The 19924-nt window shown below is 33.9% G+C and overlaps 5 protein-coding genes and 1 long non-coding RNA gene across 13 annotated transcripts in view; 4 read left to right on the forward strand and 2 right to left on the reverse strand.

The window, feature by feature from the left end:
• Positions 1 to 1137, reverse strand: part of BuGZ (Bub3 interacting GLEBS and Zinc finger domain protein) — an 18294-nt gene extending 17157 nt beyond the window's left edge. For 2 of the 5 annotated variants that reach the window (XR_013037181.1, XM_033475899.2), the window contains exon 1: positions 381 to 687. Coding sequence is in view for 4 of the 5 variants with exons in the window: in XM_033475899.2 (XP_033331790.1) it covers positions 381 to 421 (41 nt within the window). In the remaining variant the exon portion in view is untranslated. Of the gene's footprint in view, positions 1 to 380 lie in introns of all 5 variants that reach the window. The other 3 variants (XM_033475901.2, XM_076528633.1, XM_076528634.1) reach the window with 3 other exon arrangements.
• Positions 1138 to 1226: 89 nt separating this feature from the next.
• LOC117223554 (inositol hexakisphosphate kinase 1) lies at positions 1227 to 7961 on the forward strand. Of its 3 annotated transcripts, none has more exons than XM_076528629.1 (9): positions 1227 to 1684; positions 2105 to 2231; positions 2694 to 2817; positions 2950 to 3029; positions 3104 to 3279; positions 3362 to 3567; positions 3641 to 3913; positions 6892 to 7164; positions 7342 to 7961. In XM_076528629.1, the coding sequence occupies exons 1-9, from the start codon at positions 1556 to 1558 to the stop codon at positions 7559 to 7561; spliced, it is 1608 nt and encodes a 535-aa protein (XP_076384744.1). In that variant the 5' UTR covers positions 1227 to 1555; the 3' UTR covers positions 7562 to 7961. The 3 variants fall into 3 exon arrangements, with proteins under 3 accessions (XP_076384744.1, XP_076384745.1, XP_076384746.1); XM_076528630.1 differs by having other exon boundaries at positions 6895 to 7164; XM_076528631.1 differs by having other exon boundaries at positions 6958 to 7164.
• A 639-nt stretch (positions 7962 to 8600) lies between these two features.
• Positions 8601 to 12938, reverse strand: LOC117223557 (uncharacterized). Its single transcript, XR_013037186.1, has 2 exons — positions 12313 to 12938; positions 8601 to 10605 (listed from the first exon to the last, which is right to left on the reverse strand). It is a non-coding gene; the product is annotated as an uncharacterized LOC117223557 (long non-coding RNA).
• LOC117223552 (myotubularin-related protein 9) lies at positions 9130 to 11916 on the forward strand. The gene is made up of 7 exons (XM_033475895.2): positions 9130 to 9288; positions 9408 to 9573; positions 9653 to 9945; positions 10030 to 10133; positions 10292 to 10596; positions 10670 to 10993; positions 11070 to 11916. The coding sequence occupies exons 1-7, from the start codon at positions 9130 to 9132 to the stop codon at positions 11468 to 11470; spliced, it is 1752 nt and encodes a 583-aa protein (XP_033331786.2). The 3' UTR covers positions 11471 to 11916.
• A 499-nt stretch (positions 12939 to 13437) lies between the features above and the next one.
• On the forward strand, positions 13438 to 17421 carry LOC117223475 (Sin3A-associated protein 130). Of its 2 annotated transcripts, XM_033475749.2 has the most exons (11): positions 13438 to 13653; positions 13949 to 14258; positions 14344 to 14588; positions 14748 to 15099; positions 15182 to 15385; positions 15457 to 15586; positions 15674 to 15886; positions 15967 to 16104; positions 16233 to 16673; positions 16735 to 16928; positions 17031 to 17421. In XM_033475749.2, the coding sequence occupies exons 2-11, from the start codon at positions 13959 to 13961 to the stop codon at positions 17277 to 17279; spliced, it is 2466 nt and encodes an 821-aa protein (XP_033331640.2). In that variant the 5' UTR covers positions 13438 to 13653; positions 13949 to 13958; the 3' UTR covers positions 17280 to 17421. The 2 variants fall into 2 exon arrangements, with proteins under 2 accessions (XP_033331640.2, XP_033331639.2); XM_033475748.2 differs by having other exon boundaries at positions 13439 to 13653; positions 15457 to 15886.
• Positions 17422 to 17883: 462 nt separating this feature from the next.
• Dnaaf3 (Dynein axonemal assembly factor 3) lies at positions 17884 to 19780 on the forward strand. The gene is made up of 6 exons (XM_033475750.2): positions 17884 to 18144; positions 18229 to 18418; positions 18503 to 18673; positions 18743 to 18922; positions 19008 to 19239; positions 19312 to 19780. The coding sequence occupies exons 1-6, from the start codon at positions 17898 to 17900 to the stop codon at positions 19609 to 19611; spliced, it is 1320 nt and encodes a 439-aa protein (XP_033331641.2). The 5' UTR covers positions 17884 to 17897; the 3' UTR covers positions 19612 to 19780.
• Positions 19781 to 19924: the final 144 nt, after the last annotated feature.

Here is a 19924-nt window from a genome sequence, read left to right on the forward strand (position 1 = left end):
TATATTGTATGGACATAAATGATTGGGTTAAAGAACCATAATTCATAAATAAAGATCTATGATAATAACGGTTAAGGATATTTACTACTGAAATTACAGTTAAGTATAGTTACTAACGAAATATTGATTTCTTAAAGAATCAGTCATTCTAACTCTTCTAATATATTTATCGCGGTTAACAAAATATTCTATATAACATGATAACGATTTTCATTTCCAAAGTAAGATACAGTAATATAGACAATGTAAAACTTACTAGGATATGAAGATATTTTTAATCAAACTACGATAAAATAACAGAAATAATGACCGTGATTTATGTTCTAAAAATACAGTTACGTAAAGTATCCCCTAAAGAAGGGTGTTTTGGAAAAGGATACCAACACCAGGGCCTTGATTGCTTCTTCTTTTTGCGTCCCATTCTGTCTTTACGGCTTTCAACAATTTCAGATCAGCAAAAATATGCCAATTAATAACGTTTTACATCTACGTAATATGAATTGAAGTGGCAACTAGCTGCACCACACACACACACATAAAAACCGATAATGCAAAATGGCGACTGCATCTTTTCCGTATTTGACGGAAGAAGCTATAGCCAATAGTATTACGTGAAAGTTTCCAAATTTGAATAGGGAAATTCAAACAGTGCTACCACTAGCGATTAGAGAGCACTCTTATCGTGAAAGAGTTAAACCAAGAAGTTCCTGTGATCCGATGCAGATGCACATCTATAATCTACATGTTTTATTGCACCATATACTTAGACCATATGTTATCAAGTTACATAAATCATAGACTTTTGGATGCTGTGAATTACATGCATACATATGTTTTGGTTTCTATCAACAATTCAGAACTTATAACATCGAATGAAATGCCTTAACATTGAGACTCAATATAGAATCCCTTTATTTTAACTAATCTCCTTAGCTATTTCAATGAGAATGGACTACATATGTACATACATAGTAGGTACATATCTTACATATTTCGATCGTGATGAACATTTCTAAATGGACTACGCTCTCAAGTGATTTTATGTTGTAAACGCAGTAAGAATAAAACAATGAAAAATCGATATTGTGTTGTACTTTGGTAAATGAACATACAACGTACGTTTTAGTCCTTCAATCTTCAATGAAGATATTCCCGTTTCCATTTACATTTCAGTCCTTGAGTCGACACCAGATGTCGCAATTTTCTCATAATTTCCTCAACTTCCACGCATGTCTTTCGGTGCAAGAATTTGCATCCCAGCCGTTGCAGACAGCTGATCCGATGATATCCTGACGTGCTGCGCTACATATTGTTGATTGTGTAAAAGTGTCTAATTGTGAGAAAAACATTTTGAGCCTAACGAAGTCTTCTTCGCGTCTACCCTTGAAAATTTGATGTTGCTTGCCGCATGGTAGAACGCCCACAAACAATGCGTGAATGAAATTGTTCGTCAACGTTAAATGGATGCGAAACGTATTGGGAAACACAGAAACAGAAATCTTGTAATTCATTCGTGTCGCTTCGAATCTCGTTTATTAGACTACAATAAGCGGTTATGGTATATTTGTCAGGTGTTTGGGGCATGGGAGAGACTAAATCACAGTGCCATAACACAACAAACAGTTCTTCCTCCTTTCTTCAGGAGAATGACGAAGAAGTCGCGCTGTTACCACTCTCGAATCAGGTGAGTCGTGTCCGCGTTTCCTGCGCCATTGTCTCAACAAAATTCTGCCCCAGATTTTCATCATCATTTTACAGTTACAGTATTTAATGTTTACTTATCGTGATCGAGACTGTTGTAGTCATCATTCGATCGAATTGCAATTTGCAGTGATGCGAATATGTACGTGAGCGTTTAAATATACCTCGTGACGAAGTTTTTACTGTTATTGTATTTCCAAGAAAGGAGGATATGCATGTCATAAAAGTGAAATTTATAGATGCGTTTTCTTTTCAGGAATGAATATACACGTATATAATTATACTTTTTACTTTTTTTTTTTAATTCGTTGTTATACATAATTATTAACGTGCTATAAAAAAAACACAGATTATTTTGCAATATTTATTCATTTTGTAAAATTCTTATTCTTTTTTTTTATAGGTCGGTGGACATACAAGATTGCTCTTACTTAACCAGAATACTATTTGCAAGCCACTGAACTATAGAGAACTTGATTTTTATCAAAACATTCCACAAGACATACAAATCTTTGCCCCAAAATTTAAAGGTAAGTCTATTTATAACTATTGCCTGTGCATTTTTTTACTGCTTTTTAATTCTTTCCTTTATTGCTTGTATTTCAAGTTAAAAATTTTCAGGAATTATACAACATTTATCGACTTATATTATTTTTGTTTTATATTTCATATGTGTTATTTCACAGATGTATTAGATTATTCAATGTATTAAGTTAGTTAACAAACCTTTCTTTGTTCTAAGTTTATTTTTTAGTACGCTACACAAATATGTGTTATAAATAATTGACACTTAATTAAACTTCTAATACATAATAATTAAACTTTTTAACATAATGAAACTTGCCTTTAAATCACTTTATCCCTTAAGGGGTCTATTAAAATCATAGCTCTATACAATAATTGTAAATTAATATTTAGTTAATGGTTAACTTTAGAATTAATATTAATCAAAGTGATGCAAATTCTATATTTTGGGACTACCGTTTGTCTAGGTGTTATGCAAGCTTCCAATAGCGAAGAAGTTAAATTAGAGAAACGATACAGTCCCAGCTTTAGGGAACAAGACAGTAGACAAGGACATAATTCAACTAAGAGGAAGAGAGACGATGTCCTCAGGTATAATGTTGCGAATTATTGTCGAAATATATCCAAACATATGGAATATTTTACTCTGTGTAGAATCTAAATAATTCTTTATATCACAGCACAAGTACTTGACCATCGGGTCTTCTTTTATTCTCCTTTTAGAATGAAAATTCATCGAGATAACACTTTAACGGGAATACCAAGACCAGGAATGCATTTGGATAATACATCTAACAGACAGTGTATGTGTTATATTCGATACAAATAACAAATTATAGAAATACAGATTATATAATTCTTTTATACGAAAATACAGATTTTCTTTTATTGGAGAACATAACTTCACGGTATACGCATCCATGTATATTGGATTTGAAAATGGGTATCAGACAGCACGGCGATGATGCATCCGCAGAAAAACGCAGCCACCAGATTGCAAAATGTGCTGCCAGCACATCAGCCTCGTTAGGCGTTCGACTGTGTGGAATGCAGGTTTGTTAGTACACTATTCTTTAGTGTTCATAAAATACAAGAAACAATTGTGTTTATACAATAAAAACAAAAATGATGTTAGGCGTACCAAGCTGATGCCAATCAATATATCAAGCGAGATAAATATTGGGGCAGGGAACTGAACGAAGAAGGTTTCAAGGCAGCATTGTACAGCTTTTTCCATAACGGTTACCGTTTGAGAACGGTAGTCGTTGAAAAAGTCGTATCCCAGTTGGATCAGTTACGACGCGCGATCGAAAGACAAAGCAGTTATCGCTTCTATTCATGGTAACTATGTTTAAATATAAGTTATTATTAGAACAGTTAGCGCTGCAACTAATTGCTCTAAATGTTTTGTTAGCTCCTTGTTAGTTGTATACGAAGGATATCAAATAAATGATTTTTCGAATCATTCATCGTCTACATTACAAACAGAAGAAGAGTCAACCAACTCTAGTTTCGTTGATGACGTTGCTCATAGCTCAGAAACATGCTATGACGCAGACACAAGTAACAGTTCCACAGACTACAATCTTTCCATTCAGGAGGAAATTAGTCAAGCAACATTACACAAAGGATTTGGCGAAGCAGCCGCAAGAGGGGCCAAGAATACCGCTATTTTCTATCCCGCAAGGTTTGTGATCAGCTATTTTTATTTTGTTTACTGATCGATTGTAGACTTCGTGGATAATTTTCTATAGATAAAGAAAAAACCAAACAATTGGTCGTTCTGTTTCGATTCGACGCATTCGACACGAGATAAAAATCATTGACTGAAAACTATCGGAAATATTATGCTTATCGTGAAACTGTACATGTAACAACTTCACCATAATCAATAATCTCTCTTCTTCTGCCCTTAAAAGTTTCTCTTCTTTAACAATCATCATCAAGTCGAAAGTACAATTCATTTCGTTGTTTATATTACTTTTCAAACATTGTCGTTGTCATTGACTCGGCACAGGACGACCCAAATTAAATTCCTATCGTTGTGATGCTGCTATATCGATCTCGCATAAACTAACGTGCGGATAAAGTTTTTACTCTCCATTTTATGAAATCGTTCAGCCCTCTTTCTGTTACTCTGTTCTGTCGTTCGTTCGCTCTTTCATCTGCTGATTTACTTGTGCCCCAAATCTAATGTATTACAACACTAGGAATCTAATTTCTTTTTCTATTATTCGACAATTTACGATTACATGCATTCGTGTACGTTTGTTAACGTTTATTAAGATTTCAAATTTATGCGTTCAACCCTCCGATATTTTGTACGAAGACGAGAACAATCACTGATGAAACATGAATTTAGCAAGCATCAGTTTAATTTGTCGATTGTTATCTTTTGCCTTAGTTTTTAATGTGCGCCAGTGTTTTCTTTTTAAGCAGTGTTTGTGTTCGATTTTGATTAAAGTTTGCAGTTCGAAATTTAACAGAACGATATACCCGAAATCTGTATAGATTGCATCTTTAAATAATGCAGTAGAGTATCCTTCAGAATATCGGAGGGTTGATTACGAAATGTGAAAAAAAAAGTAAAGTTGTTACAATGATTCTAGTACAATTACCGGCTTATTTCAAACGCTTTTTGTTAACAAATCGGTTTAGAGGAAATATCGCACCCTCAGTAATTTAGCGTACTAACGTGGACAGAAATCTTTATCAGCCTCGATGAATTTGTAAGATATTTTTTTACATATATTTGTAACAGGTTTCAGCTGTTCGCTGCTACAAATTAGTGTGGCAACGTGTACTTTCTGCCTAGTAGCGGAACATTTACATGTAATTAGGTAATCAGACATTAAATAAGAAACCATTTGAGAAATTTTGATCGTTAGATCACGAATCGTGTTACGATTCGCACACACATAGTTCAAAGTATTTCACCAGCGAGAACCGAAGTGCGTTGAACTCGAACGGTTTCTTATTCGTTTTACAACTGCGGCTGCATGTAAACCACTACGTATATCTTTCTCTATCGTCTAAACAGATGTTTATACATAGATGCTAATAGATGGTAATCGAGACGTTTCGTATCTGCGCGGAAAGAAAAGAGAGACACACACGTATGATTATTTGTAAACATTACCATTAAATTTGTAAGTTCATACGTAATGTATTTAAGTTAATACACTAATGAATTGACAGTGCGATGTTTTCCTAGTTTAAGCATGTATATTTCTGTGTACCGTCACTTTTTAGAAAACTGCTCTTTATTACGGCCGAACTATAATAAAGCGCGGCAATACCAGTCCCTAATCGAGCCCGATCAGTTTCTTGCTAGGGGAGGATCAGAGCTGAAAGTGGTGGATTTCAAAATCCTTTCGTAGGTATACTGTTGCTCATGCGTAGAGTACAGCTCTACAAAAAAGTTACTGGGTGCAAACGTTTTATGAATTAAGGAGAGAGAAAGAGCTTAATGGGACATTGAAATTGTTTTGGGGCGGTCGAGTCACGGACACGAACATAAACATTCGACAAGAACGCGAATACCAAACTCAAATACACGTATACTATTGCACAGTTATGAATGACTGGTTGATTTTCTTCATAAATTGAGAACAATTAGCTTTTTTTTTAAATACAGTACAGTTTACTTTTACATTACACAACGAACCAAACAAAAATATATACAAGACGTTCAGTAAGTGGTGGATTTCTCATGGAAGAGAAGGAGTGAATGTGTGAAAGAGAGAAAGAGAGAGAGAGAAAGCAAGAATGTTAGAACACAGTTGTTCCGTTAAATGTCTTCTTTCTGCTTAATGCACAGCACACGTATCGTCTCGTGAGAATAGTAAAAAACGAAATGATTTTCGTAACCCCTTATGAAAGACACTAATAATAATAATAATAATAATAATAATAATGTCTTTCCTAAGATTGGGAAACGTTGTTGTTTTGAAATGAATTTTGCATCGAATCTATACATTGAAATTACGAGTTAAGACTTCTTAGTTGAAATAAGGGAAAGTAAATGGAAACGCAGATAAGGCATGTGTACCGCATCAATTTATTATTGTTAACGAAAAATAAAGCATTCTGTGATGATGATTTCACGTGCTCGTTCGAGTGATTTTCACGCAACGATGTACAACTGTAAAATAAGAAACCTTATTTGCAGAAACCCATCATTTACTTTGCATCCTGTATAGAGATATATATATATAAAACGTTTTCTTTTATTCGAAAATATATGTGACCTGCAGGGCCTGCATGCCCGGGCTACGGTTTGGGCAGTTAAAGGGTTGTTAGTAGATGGTAAGAGGTCATACATTGTACCATGTGGCATCTTAACGACGGAGGTGCGTAAACATTTCGGCGCATTTATTTATTCGCATTAAAAATCGTTTCGCTTAAGATGGAATTGCTTTGGTTAGCTGAAAATTATTTTGATATCGGCTATCAGCAAAACGTAAACATAGAAGAACCTCCTCGAAAGTGGTTCGAGGATAATCGAATCTAACGGGAACACAAGAAAAATATGATCTTTTTACGCATCCCCGTGAATATACTTTAAACATTCTAATTGCATCTTATTCAATTACATCGCAAGTAAGTAAACAAAGAAACGTCGTTAATAATGATGACTTTTATGTCATGAACTCATAATCATAGCAGCGAGGAGACTGTTTTCGACGAATCTAGCGACAGCTTGATCGACACAGTGCTTCAAACTCCCAGATACGAACAGTGGATGATTTATGGCAGTTCGAACGACGAATTTTGTTTCGAGCAAAGCTCGGATATCGCGGAAGGCACTAGTTCCGACATGGAAGTTAGATCGGATAGCGGACCGAAAAGACAAAGACACGGAAATCGGCTGCTTCGTCTTTACGAGAAGGAGGAGAGAACGGAGGAAGAGGTCGAGTGCGACAGTATATCAAACAGGTCAGGGACAGCATATGCATTAAACACTCTCGAGCTTTCTATGCTTTGTGTACCGCCTTACGCTTCGAAAAGAAAGATCCGAATAATATTATATTATTTATTTTATTAACATTATATTATTATTATATTATAATTATATTATATTATTATAAATTATAACAATCATTTTATTCGTAGGTACGCATCTTGTAATTATCGGACTAAGAATAAACAAAAATCTCAAGAAGCGCTCGTCGACGTGAGAATGATCGACTTTGCTCATACAACTTTTGTTCACGGCTCGGCGACCGTGGCTTGCAATTCGAATTCAACAGTGCATCAAGGTCCGGACTGCAATTTCTTAACCGGTCTCGATAGTTTAAAACGTCTCCTTCTTGAAATTTTGACCGAGGGCTGAAGAGAAAAGTCAGAGGCGCACGCCCCCGCCCCCTCTATGTACACGTATTTAAATGACGGGACACGTTGAATATTTTCTTGATAATAGAGCAACAGACAAAAGTAAAAAAAAAACCGCCACCAATCGTATCGACAAGTGGGTCAAGTGTTTCGTTCGTGCGAAGGACACTAACAACGAAATTCTGATCCCGAAATGCAATTGGTTCTCGTGAAACCGATCTGTATATATTTTCACTGTAGAATTTTATGTTGCGACCGTATTATAAGTATGCGAGAGATGTATATGTATAGAAAACCGTATTATCATGACGTGTACATTTCGTGCATGAATCGTGTCTTCAAGAGTATTGTATGAGATTCCTAATACAAAAAAGGAAAATATAGAACGAATCTTAAATAAATCTCTGCTTTTTCTATTTCACCTGGAACAAGAACTACAAGCCCATTGTAATCGAAGAATCGCATTTTATAATATAGTTATGTTAAGTTCAAAAATTAAGCCCGGATCTAGAACTTAGATATTATTAGAAATCGGTGATCGATGTTGGGGAAATTCCTTCCACTGACTCCAACGGATCCAGATCGCTGCGGTCGAGAAATATTGATAAATCATTCATTTTTATCTATTTAATGTTTATTATTTTGTTATTTTCTAAGTCTTTTCTGCAATGTTAAGTCAAAATAACATCTAGAACTCGAAATACCGAGTAACTTTTACAAGATTAACGTTTTGGTTGAACTTCTACCGATTGACTGACGATGACAATTCACCGATGAGGCCTGGAACAGTGTTAGCGTCACTGTGTTACCCTCGCAATCAAAGACAAAGAGAGAAAACGGGGCGAGTGAGCAAGAGAAAATGATATGACATCGACGCAACTACGCATGCGAAACAAGTTACACCGACAAACGATGTCTCACTTGTCTCACTCTGCTCGTTGGTTCTGTCTCTTCCGGTCATCTATCGTTCTCTTTCTAAAAAAACCTGCGCGGAATTGGATGCATAACCAGTATAAAATGGTGGGGATAAAAATGCTTGCTTGGATAAGCAAAAACCGTGCATTTTAGACACTACATTTACATACTGAATTTCTATCTGATCTATGGTGACATAAAACCATTTACATACAGTGATTGGTCTACTTCAATATATACAGCACCTTGTTGCTGTGTTTAGACACTTTTAACAGAGTCGGTATTCCAGAACCACAGACTAAAAGTTACGATGCCCGAGACATCTGTATAGATTATAAGCCTGTGCTTTCACGCTATCAGTTATGTTTGTGTAATGCATAACGTATGTGATATGAAGTAAACAAGAACGTGGCGATTGACATTTAATTTCTTCAGCTCGTACCGAAATATCTGTTAAAAAAATATAATTAAAGATTCTGTAAGATTCGCAGTCGATACTTCAACAAATTGCCAGTAGTCTCATTCCAATTCATTTAGGGTAACTTCTACAATGACTTTGTAAGACCTTACCTGAGGTTATGCAAAACTGTCACAACATTTGTATTTCTGATATTACCAACGATTCACACTTGAAGTATCTGATCGAAGTACATAATGGACCGACTTAGTGACTTCATATTAGTGCCGAAACTCAATAATGTTGTACTAGTAGATAAGACTGATGGAAGTAATAAATCTATGGATGGACAATTATCTGTTTGTATTCATCATCTAATTTGGTCGCCGTTACAAGATCCGCGACAAGAGTTTTGGGTATGATTTACAAAAAAAATAAGTTTACATATAAGTATGATTATTTCAAATGAAGATTCGTCAACTTTAAATAAGAACATTCACAAGTTTCTACAACAACTTTTTAATATATTTTTCAGCTGTTGTATCGAAACATTGATCTTGTAGAGAGAAAATTAAATACTCAAAGCCCAGGTGGAAGTATTATATTAAAATGCAAAGATTTCCGGATCCTGCAGCTGGATATTAATTCGGCAGATGATTTAATGAACGTTGCTTTGTCTATAGAAAAATTAACCACTCAAGGTGAAAGATTGCCTTTTACATAATATGAAATATAGCATTTTATTATAGATTATCAACTTTTACTTCTGTTTTATTCCAGAACAAACTTTGCAATATCCTTTCGTTTATAGACTAAAAACTACCAGCAATATTAATGTACAAATAGAGGATGAATGGACTGCATTTGCCCCCGTTTCGGAGTGGTCCAAATTATTAACTGCTCATGCAGACGAATGGCGTATTAGTTATTTAAATAAAGAATACAAAGTTTGCAATTCTTATCCTTCCGCAGTTATAGTACCACGTCATGTAGAAGACAAAATTATAATAGCTTCTGCTAATTTTAGAGAGGGTGGAAGATTTCCTGTTCTGTGTTACAGGCACGATGGCGGGGTATGATATGAAGAAAGATAACAAAGTAATAAACAAAAGCAAATGCGTAACATATATTTAATAAAGTATTATTCAATATTGCAGAGTGTTTTATTAAGAAGTAGCCAACCAATGTGTGGTATTACTAGCAAAAGATGCAAAGAAGATGAGAGACTTTTAAATGCAGTATTAGGTCCAGGAAGACGTGGGTAAATACAAAATTTTTAAAAGCCATGTAGTAACGTGCTTAGAGATTTCAAAATAAGAATCCATTTATCAATGTTGATGAATTGGAGTCGTGATTTTATTGAGATAATAGAAAGACTATTATCAGGATTAACCTATTACTAATATGTTTTTTCAATAGTTATATAGTAGATACAAGGTCTATTAGTCAAGCTCAAAGTTCTAGAGCCAAAGGAGGTGGTACAGAAATTGATGCTGCTTATCCTCAATGGCAAAAAGTGCACAAAGCAGTACCACGTCCACATGATTTAGCAGATAGTTTTTATAAATTGATAGAAGCTTGTAACGATGTGACATGTTCTACATCCCAGTGGCTCTCAAGACTTGATAATAGTGGATGGTTGTCTGCTGTACAAAGTGCTTTAAATGCTGCTTGTGTAACTGCTCAATGTCTTCATCAAGCAATAGCAGCTGTATTAGTTCATGGTATGCAATCTACAAAAATTAATTGTAATTATTGTAATAGCTTTCATAATAATACTTGTTATATTTTAAATAGGAACTGCTGGTAGAGATTCTACTTTAGTGGTAACTAGTTTAGCTCAAGTAATATTGAATCCTGACTGCAGAACAGTGCGCGGTCTTCAGGCTTTAATTGAACGTGAATGGATACAAGCAGGCCATCAATTTTTCAACCGTACACGCCATGGACCGTACCACCTAGCAAATTCCTCAAATTCAACCCATGCACCAGTGTTCCTTCTTTTTTTAGATTGTCTTTACCAGCTACATTATCAGTTCCAATACAGCTTCGAATTTACAGTAGAATTATTAAGTGAACTATATAACAATGCATATAGTTCTGACTATGGAACGTTCTTAGGTATGCATATATCAACGCATAAATATTCTCATTTTTATGTTTCAATAACCAGCCTTTTTTTTTATTGATACTTTAGGTAATTCAGAAGCAGAAAGAGTGAGCCTCCGATTATCAGAACATACCTATAGTTTATGGTCATATATCAATCAACCAGAAGTACTAGAAAAATGGCTAAATCCTTTGTATGAGCCAAATCCTGGTGTTATTTGGCCTAGTGTTGCGCCAGTTAGTATTCAATTATGGAAAGAACTTTATCTTTCTTGCACATATATTGCACCATGGAAAGGTTTACTGTCTTGCATAAAGCAAATAAAACAGAATCATGTGGCAGTACGAAAAGTCGCTGGTCAATTGCGGGTTCAAATCAATCAAGCAATAGAAGAAATACGTTTAGGAACCGATGCAACTTGTGAAGTAGAAACTCAAGATGAACATGCTTGTATAGAACAATTAACTCTAGACTCTCAAAATACCTGATACTTAGATCGTATATATTAAAGAAAGGTACATTTGTGTTATAAACTGCATCAGCTTGCCTTTATTACAATACAAAATTAGTGTACCGAAACTGATATTTTCACACAGTTTGTTACAAATTTAAACGATTTCATTTGCATTTTACATTTTTCACAATCCTTTAAACATTTTTATGATAATACTATGTAAATACATACATATATATATATATAAATGTAAATACATATCTATATATACCATGCACCATTACATATACCATTGTCATTTATACTTGTATCATGTAAAGAAAGACATATACTTGTTCTGTCCTAGCTATTGTAAGTAGCTAATGTATTGATACACATCTTACATTTGCGACATCACTTATATGTACAGCAATTTTTTGCAACAAAAGATTAAAAGAAAAAAACAAATAAAAGATCCAATTGCTTTAATGTATACAGAAATTGCATAGTTTTATGTTCATCTAGAAAATAGGTTAATCGTATATCCAAATGATTTTACTGGAGAACAATACTTTTTAATTGTTGTAATTAACAATTGTTATCTGTAATGAAAGGAGGCAGATAAGTGGGGGAGGTGGCGAGGCAGGTGTTTCTTCAGATACAAAAAGACTGAAACGAATTTAGCAGCCATTGGCTGAGAAAATGTATATGTACGTACATCTAAAAATTAGTATAAAATGCTATAAATTCCTATAATTCAGACTAAAAAAAATATGAGATTATTAAAATAAATTTGATATAAACGTAGTTATATACTATCAATGTTAACCGTAAAAAGATTCTAAAATTTTGTTATCCTGCGTGTATTTCTAATTGTTTTTAGTAATTATTATTTACCTTTATCAATCCCGGTAACATATTTACGTCGAAAGGCAGACTTCTTGTAAATTTAAGCCTATTTTCTACGAATTCGAAGAATTTGATTTTGAGTGTCGGTTTCCCTGGATGAGTGTAGATCTAGTCACGAATAGAATTAATAGAACGTGGACTAAATTCAAACCCATCCGGGGCCACTGACCGAATCAGTTTCTTATCCTTTAACTGATGAAGTATGAATTACAAATTATCAAGAAAAATATACTCGGATTAAAGTAAAATAAGAAAATTACAAACTTAGCTACGGACGCTCTCACAAGGTAAAATGTAGCGGAATGATGTTCTTGAAAATGGAATTGCAGAAGCGCGGGTAGGGGAATCGGGATAAAGGATAGGATTGGTATAGGTATAGGTACACTCCCTACCCTTCCTATGGGCTAGACTCCATAGCGACGAGATAAGGGTAGAGGACACAGTTACCGACAAAATAAAGCAGTGTATAACAGTGTTATATAGTTGTATAAAGAATATCATAAAAATGTATACAATTGAATCAGCTTTTGTGTCATGCAGTATTTTAAATCATTATGTAAGTATTTCAATAAAATTTCAATTAATCTGAGTATTTACGTACGATTTTTTAAGAAACTTACCAAGAAACTGTACTATTTATTTTTTATTTGGAATAAGAATGAAGTTATATATGTATAGAATTTTATGTATGTAGTGGTGTTAAGCGTGTCACGTGATTGAGTCTTCATTGGTCATTTCGTATGCATATGGATCATATGTACACTTACACATTCATATACTTTAAGTTTACACGTAATAAAATAAAATCACTAGAATCTGTTTATCTCTGCACACCGCACGAAGTAAAAGAAACACGAAATAGATAACATATTTATTTATCTGATTATTATTATTGCATCACTGTGTGATTTATAAAAACGATATGCATAGACTTTATTTTTTACATTTTTTAAATATGATTCTTAGAATAAATAAGTCAAATTTTATTATTAACATCGAATGTTTTTTGTATTTTAAATTTCCCTTTTACTCTTGTTGGTACTACTGTAGGGAATTACATTACATTACATACATATGTATATACATATGTTAGTTATAACGTTATCATAACTAAGTTCGCGCGGTCGCCAACACTATATATGTATGTATATCTGTACTGCTGTGCTTACAGTAAGCGCTACAAACTTCTGTACTTATGAAAAAGGTGCTTTTCTGCGTGTGCAATGTTTGTTTCGAGGAACATCAATGAAACAGAAGTGTTTTGACAATGCTATATATATATATTTAAGTAAAATACTAATGGTTTTACGGTGTAACATTTTTTTAAAGGTACGCATACTTTTCTCACGGTATTTAGAGAAAACGCATTAATTTAAAATACAGCGAACTATCATCATTTTTCACGTCGGAAACTTCTTCGTTATAACAGTAGCGTAATTCTCACAGCGTTGTCATCACCTGTATTGTTATGACATCGTTAACCAAATCATAATAAAATCGTGTAACCTCGAAATAGTTTGCAGCATTTTTAAATCATCTATCACAACACATATGCATGAAGAAATAAAATTACAGAAGTATTGTAATTTATTATAATTTGTTCTGTAAAAAAATTGATTTTCAGAGTATCAGTTATGAATACAACAATCAATTCTGTGGAAAGTGGCGGTGATAAACGTCTACCAGAAACATCTATGCAAAATGTTGCACAAAATTTAACTACAATGCAAAGTGTACAAAATGTACAAAGTGTTGTACAAAGTAATATACAAAATATTCAGTCAACGCAAACTATAGTGGGTTCAATTGGAACACCTAGCAATCATGTAGGTAAATCAATATCGATGGATACAAATCCGAAGTTACCTCTAATGAAACCTATGGTTCCATCTGGTACCTCATCGACTCCAGAAAGTAATAAAATAACAACAACGGTAAGGAAAGGTCTTACTGATCTGTATAATTATTAAATCATAACACAAAATATAATTGTTTGTTTGTTTGTTTGTTTGTTTGTAGCTTTGTTCTGTAGGATCCACGGTAAGAATAATATCTCCAAGCATGTTAAGTACAGTAGAGCGTCAAAGTCAACCACAAGCACCACAGCTATTACAGCAAACACAACAGGTAACAAGTATGCCTGCAACTTATCATGTACCAAGAGGACCAGCTGCAGTAGCTAATATATCTGCTCCGAGATCGACGGTAGCTACTCCTATTGTCAGAGCAAATACAGGGCAGACTGTTCCAACAACAAGGTCAGGGTAAGTATCCATTTATGTAATACATAAATTATTTGAGGAGTGTGTATGTATTACAAAATCTATCATTAAGATTTAACAAACTGTCAATTGATTATAATACATATTTATTGTACAACTAGCTGTAGTTTAATAATGTATTTTATTTGTTACATCTTTTAGAATCAATACAACTATTTCAAATCCTCAATGGCAACCTAAAACAACATCTGTTGTATATGCTCAACCTCAGAGGCATCCTACACCTCCAGTGGGTCGAGTTTCTAGACCACCGTCCACTGTGTACTCCAGTCAGCAGCCTCGTTCGATTACTCCAACAGGTCAAGGAAGGTCTGTACAAGCCACAATGGTAACTGGAGTTCCTAGTACTCCCTCCAGATTGATAGCACCTGTCCTTCAAACAAATAATAGTATTACAAGACTGCCAGTCTCACAGAGTAGGTTACCTACACCTCAAGCGACGAATGTATCACAGACTACGCAATCTGGCAGATCTACTGCTCAAACTATTCAAGTAAATTATTATACTTGTTAACAATTAAGATTACCGAGTGATATTTCTCTATAATTAGATAAATTCTGTGTTAAAATTGTAGCCCAATCAATCAAATAGATCTCTAAATACTCCTGGTACAGTTAATCGCATAGCTGTGTCAACGCCTATGGTTGGAACTGCAAGTAGAATAAGTGGTACAGCTTCGGTAGCTGTTCAACCAACAGTAGCACGACAGTTATCGATTAACACAGTGGCCGGTCCATCAGCTGCCACTGTAAGTCGAATTGTCATTCCATCGCAGCAAGTAAGTATTAAAAAGTGAGGCTGATCTCAAATACATTTATTGACTACTGAATAAAATAAATTTTATTATAGGTGCAACAACAACAACAACAACCACCACAACAACCGCAATCACAACAACAAGCAACTCCTCGTGTAGTTCAAACAGTAACATCTTTATCAAATATCAATACAGTATCACGCGTGATTACTACAGCAGCAAGTACATCAAATGTTACGAGAATATCACAACCAACACCCACTACAGTTGCTCGAATAACTGGGATGTCCCTACATCCTTTATCTCTAGCACCTGCAAGAGCTACCTCTGCACCTGTTAAAACAGTGCAGGCGCAAAATATCGGACCCACCGTTCAGATCAAACCTTCTCAGCAATCTGGTCTACGAGTGTCTACAACTAGCAGTACAAATAATAATTCGAATACTATGCCCGCTCAACCAGCTCAAGGACAATATTTGCATCCACCACATACTACAACATATTATTCCTTTGAACCGACAGGTAATTTGTAATTGTTAGTTTTGTCTATACTTTTAAAATGAACTTATGTTTTAATAGACACATAATTATGTGTTACATAGGAGCATATTCTCAATATCGACAAACACCAGTAAGATTACTTGTTGAACAAGGGTACGATGAACCACATACCAAACCAAATGCATCTCCACGACCAAGTATACTTAGGAAAAGGGATCATGATAATTCACCCGTTAAAGGTATAATAAAATACACAAATGCTCTGATATATAATGTTATCTATTTTCTTCTTGCTGTATTCATCATCTTGTTATTTTTATTTTTGAATTTATTTTATATGAACAAATGACTAGTTCCGTGCTTTTAGGTGTTGCAAAGAATTTGGTTCCTGTACTTACATCCTTACCACCTGTCACAACATCCAGTCCTCCTTGTTCACCAAGGGGAGATCAAGACGGCGGAGGCTGTCAAAGTTCAGGATCTACTACAGTTTCAGCGACATCGTCTCCAGGACTAGATGAAGAACCAGAACAATCTAGAATTACTATGAATCCGACGGTAGAGATGTCTCCACGAAAGAAACCTCGAAAACAGCAACTTACCAGTGTAGAATTGACGGAATCAAGATGTACGGAAGAGGAAATGCAATTTATTACAGAAGAAAGGATGAAGAAAGAAGTTAAAGATGAACCGAAAGAGAAATCGTCTGATAAAAGACAGATTTCGAATACGCAACGCGACGTCATCAAATCTCCTACACAACAGACAACCGTTACAATAAGAACACGACCTACGCCTAGCTTATTAGGTTTGTAAGGGAAAATAATGATACTGGTATGCATGACAAAAAATTATTATCCTTTTCACAGGACCATCTTGGAAGAATAGGTGGAGTAGTAGACTTCATCATTATAGGAGGCCAAGTGAAGTTCGACCCCGTGAAGAAAGACGACCAACAGTTGCAGAAATAGCACAACAGAAACATGTATTACAAAAGCTAAATGGTTGGAAAGTGTATCATCTTACAGCACAGATGGAAGATATTGCTGATCTTGAGAAACAAGTATGTCCATAATCTAATGTTACATACTTAGTCTTGCTCAGTGTTGATGATCGGTCATCATAATAATGAAACGGTAAATTATCATTGGTTGTATTCATATAGGTACACGAGAAATTGAAAACAACGTTAACGATGCTCGAATCACAGCAAAACGTCAGAAATAGGCAAGACGATGGACTCGAACGTGTAAATGAACTGATTAAAGGAAATATGCAACGTAGTAGCTTAATTAGTGAAGGGATGAATGAAGCGCGTACACAGCTTATTGCTATATTTCAACATAAAGGACCTATTACCGATATTTTACAACGATGCGGTAATAAACGGGCTCAAAAGAAACGAGACAAATGAGCCAGTAGTGCATTGAAATCAAATTAAAATGAATATGTTTCTAAGAAAACCTTGTGCAAATAAGGTTCGGAAAACAGAATTATTTTTATCTGTGTCACAGAATCTATATTATAGGAGTAAAATAAATGATTTTATAAGTCTATGACACGACTGTCGCTGAACATGTTTATACTTTACTATTATACAAATCTACGACTTTTTATTTTAATATAATACTTCTTCTATTTGTTGAAATGTCCTTTTACATTTTGTCGTGTTATATAAGTGTGTGTGAATGATGATGTATATGTATATACATATAGACCTTATACATGTATATACTTTTAAGTGTCTACCACATAATTGTTAAAAGATTCGTCAAGAAGAAAATTATAGAAACGCGTGAAAGTTTTAACATAAAAATGAAATAAACGAAAGTTAATATTCGTAATATGAAATGCAAAATATACGGTTTATACTATTTTATACATGCATACATATACTATATGACATGGTACCAGAAGAATATGTTATTACCATAGTAACACATATTCTAGAATCTTTACTCAACACCAATAAGTAGTCTTATTTAATGTTTAAACTTTCAGTCCACTAAACGTTTGTTAATAGTGTATTAATATGTGGTGGGGATACAGTCCTGCATTAGACATACAACTTGAAATTAATAAACGTGAAATTAATTGTATAGGTGAAGGTCTCGAAGTATTAATTGTAGGTGCTGGTGACGCGAGACATATTGTGAAGACATTAGCATCATGTTACTTACACGATGATTGTATTATTACGTATAATGTAATTGAACCAACGTTGGAACAAGTCTGTAGATCTATTCTTTTATTGAGTACTTGTTTAGATAAAAATCTAGGTATGTAAATAAGATTTTAGAACAATGAACTGTGATATTTCTTATTAAAGACATTTTTGGATATAAAAATTGAATACACTTAAGGGTTACAAGAAGCAACTCGGTATTACTTGGAAATATTTGGCAATACCCTTGTAAGACCAGCAACAGCCAAGTATTTGGGAAAGCTTTCGAATAGTTTGATAGATATACCAACAGGTACAATTGATTGTCCTTGGTTAAATTTGAATAAATTTAAATATAAGGATAAAGATCAAATAGAAGCAATTTTCAAGTAAGTTTAAACAAATTAAACTATTTATTTCTTTAACACATTGCAAGTTTTATCTTTCTCTTTTCTTTAATCATTTTTTATAAGATTCTGGGACCATGCAACATGTGAAAATGTGCCTATCGTGGATTATTGGGATAAAAGAGTTAGAAAGTCATTAAAAACAAGATATGATTATCGCAACGGTGTTTTTGACTGGGATTACCATATGATTCTGAAGTCCCGTAATATTTCAAATTTAACTTTGCAGGAATATAGGTAAATTAAAACAAAATATTGTTATGTAAATATGTATCAGCATTCATGATTCGTTAATTTTAAAACTAGATTTTGGAGAAACAATGGTATTGCATTTACTTGGTTAGAAGGTGAACCTGTTAGAAGCAATCCAACATTGTTAAGTAATATAATACCCCATGGACCTGGTTTCCTACATTATGCTTACTTAGGAGATATAACAAATGGTCCCTTTTTTACATGGATGTTGGAAAATACAAACCATAATCGGTAATATTCATTCTACATTTTGTTCTAAATGTTATTTAATTTTCATTCCCTATGTGTTAACATAAACATGAAATGAATAACTTAGTAAATATAGAGCAACTGATGTAGCTGAACTTGAAATAATGCGATGTATTCATGAAATAAAAACGAGAGAACCATTGTGTGAAGACGTCTTCGCGTCACACAGAGATCCCTCCATTTTAAATGGTACATTAGTAATTGATCCGCCAAACAATGAAATGGAGCAAGAATCATGGAAAAGAGAAAGAACTAAACATAAAAAGGATATCTCTTGGATAGACATTGAGAATCATAAGGTATTGTGTAACATAAAAAAAATTTAATAAATACAGTACACATATTCTTTAAAATTTATAAAATGTTTTTAGGTCATTTTTCATCCCATAACATCTATAGAGACATACAAATACAAAGCTGATTATGTCAATAAATTCGACTTTTTATGGATAGCACACAATATGATAAAACAGTTGCCTAATCTTACTCCAATGTTAAAAAGAGGGGCAATTATAATAATCGAACTACGGAAATATATGACAGAATACCGAGAGGATGATCTACATAATTTTATAAAGGAAGTGAAAAATAATGCAGAAACATGTGGATTGCGTGAAATTGTTAATATTGATATCAAAAAGCATTGTATTACTAAATTTTGTAAAACTTAGAGACTCGTGAATTAGTAATAAAATTTCTATCCTTCCTCTCTTTCTCTTTCTCTCTCTCTCTCTCTCTCTCTCTCTCTCTCTCTCTCTCTCTCTCTCTCTTTCTCTCTCTACTACATACACAAAAGTTATGATTATAAAGCATGCTGTAATATAATATTTTTTAAAGTAATTCATCTTTTTTTTTAAAGATATTTTCTTCTTAAATATAAGCCATAATGTACATGAAGGTCATATAAATATCTGTCAAAATATGTGTACCTAAATAAATATTACAGAAACTGTTTAATAAACTGTGAATAGTTTTATAAATAAT

Source organism: Megalopta genalis, chromosome 2 (assembly GCF_051020955.1).
Source record: "Megalopta genalis isolate 19385.01 chromosome 2, iyMegGena1_principal, whole genome shotgun sequence".
Lineage (NCBI taxonomy): Eukaryota > Metazoa > Arthropoda > Insecta > Hymenoptera > Halictidae > Megalopta > Megalopta genalis.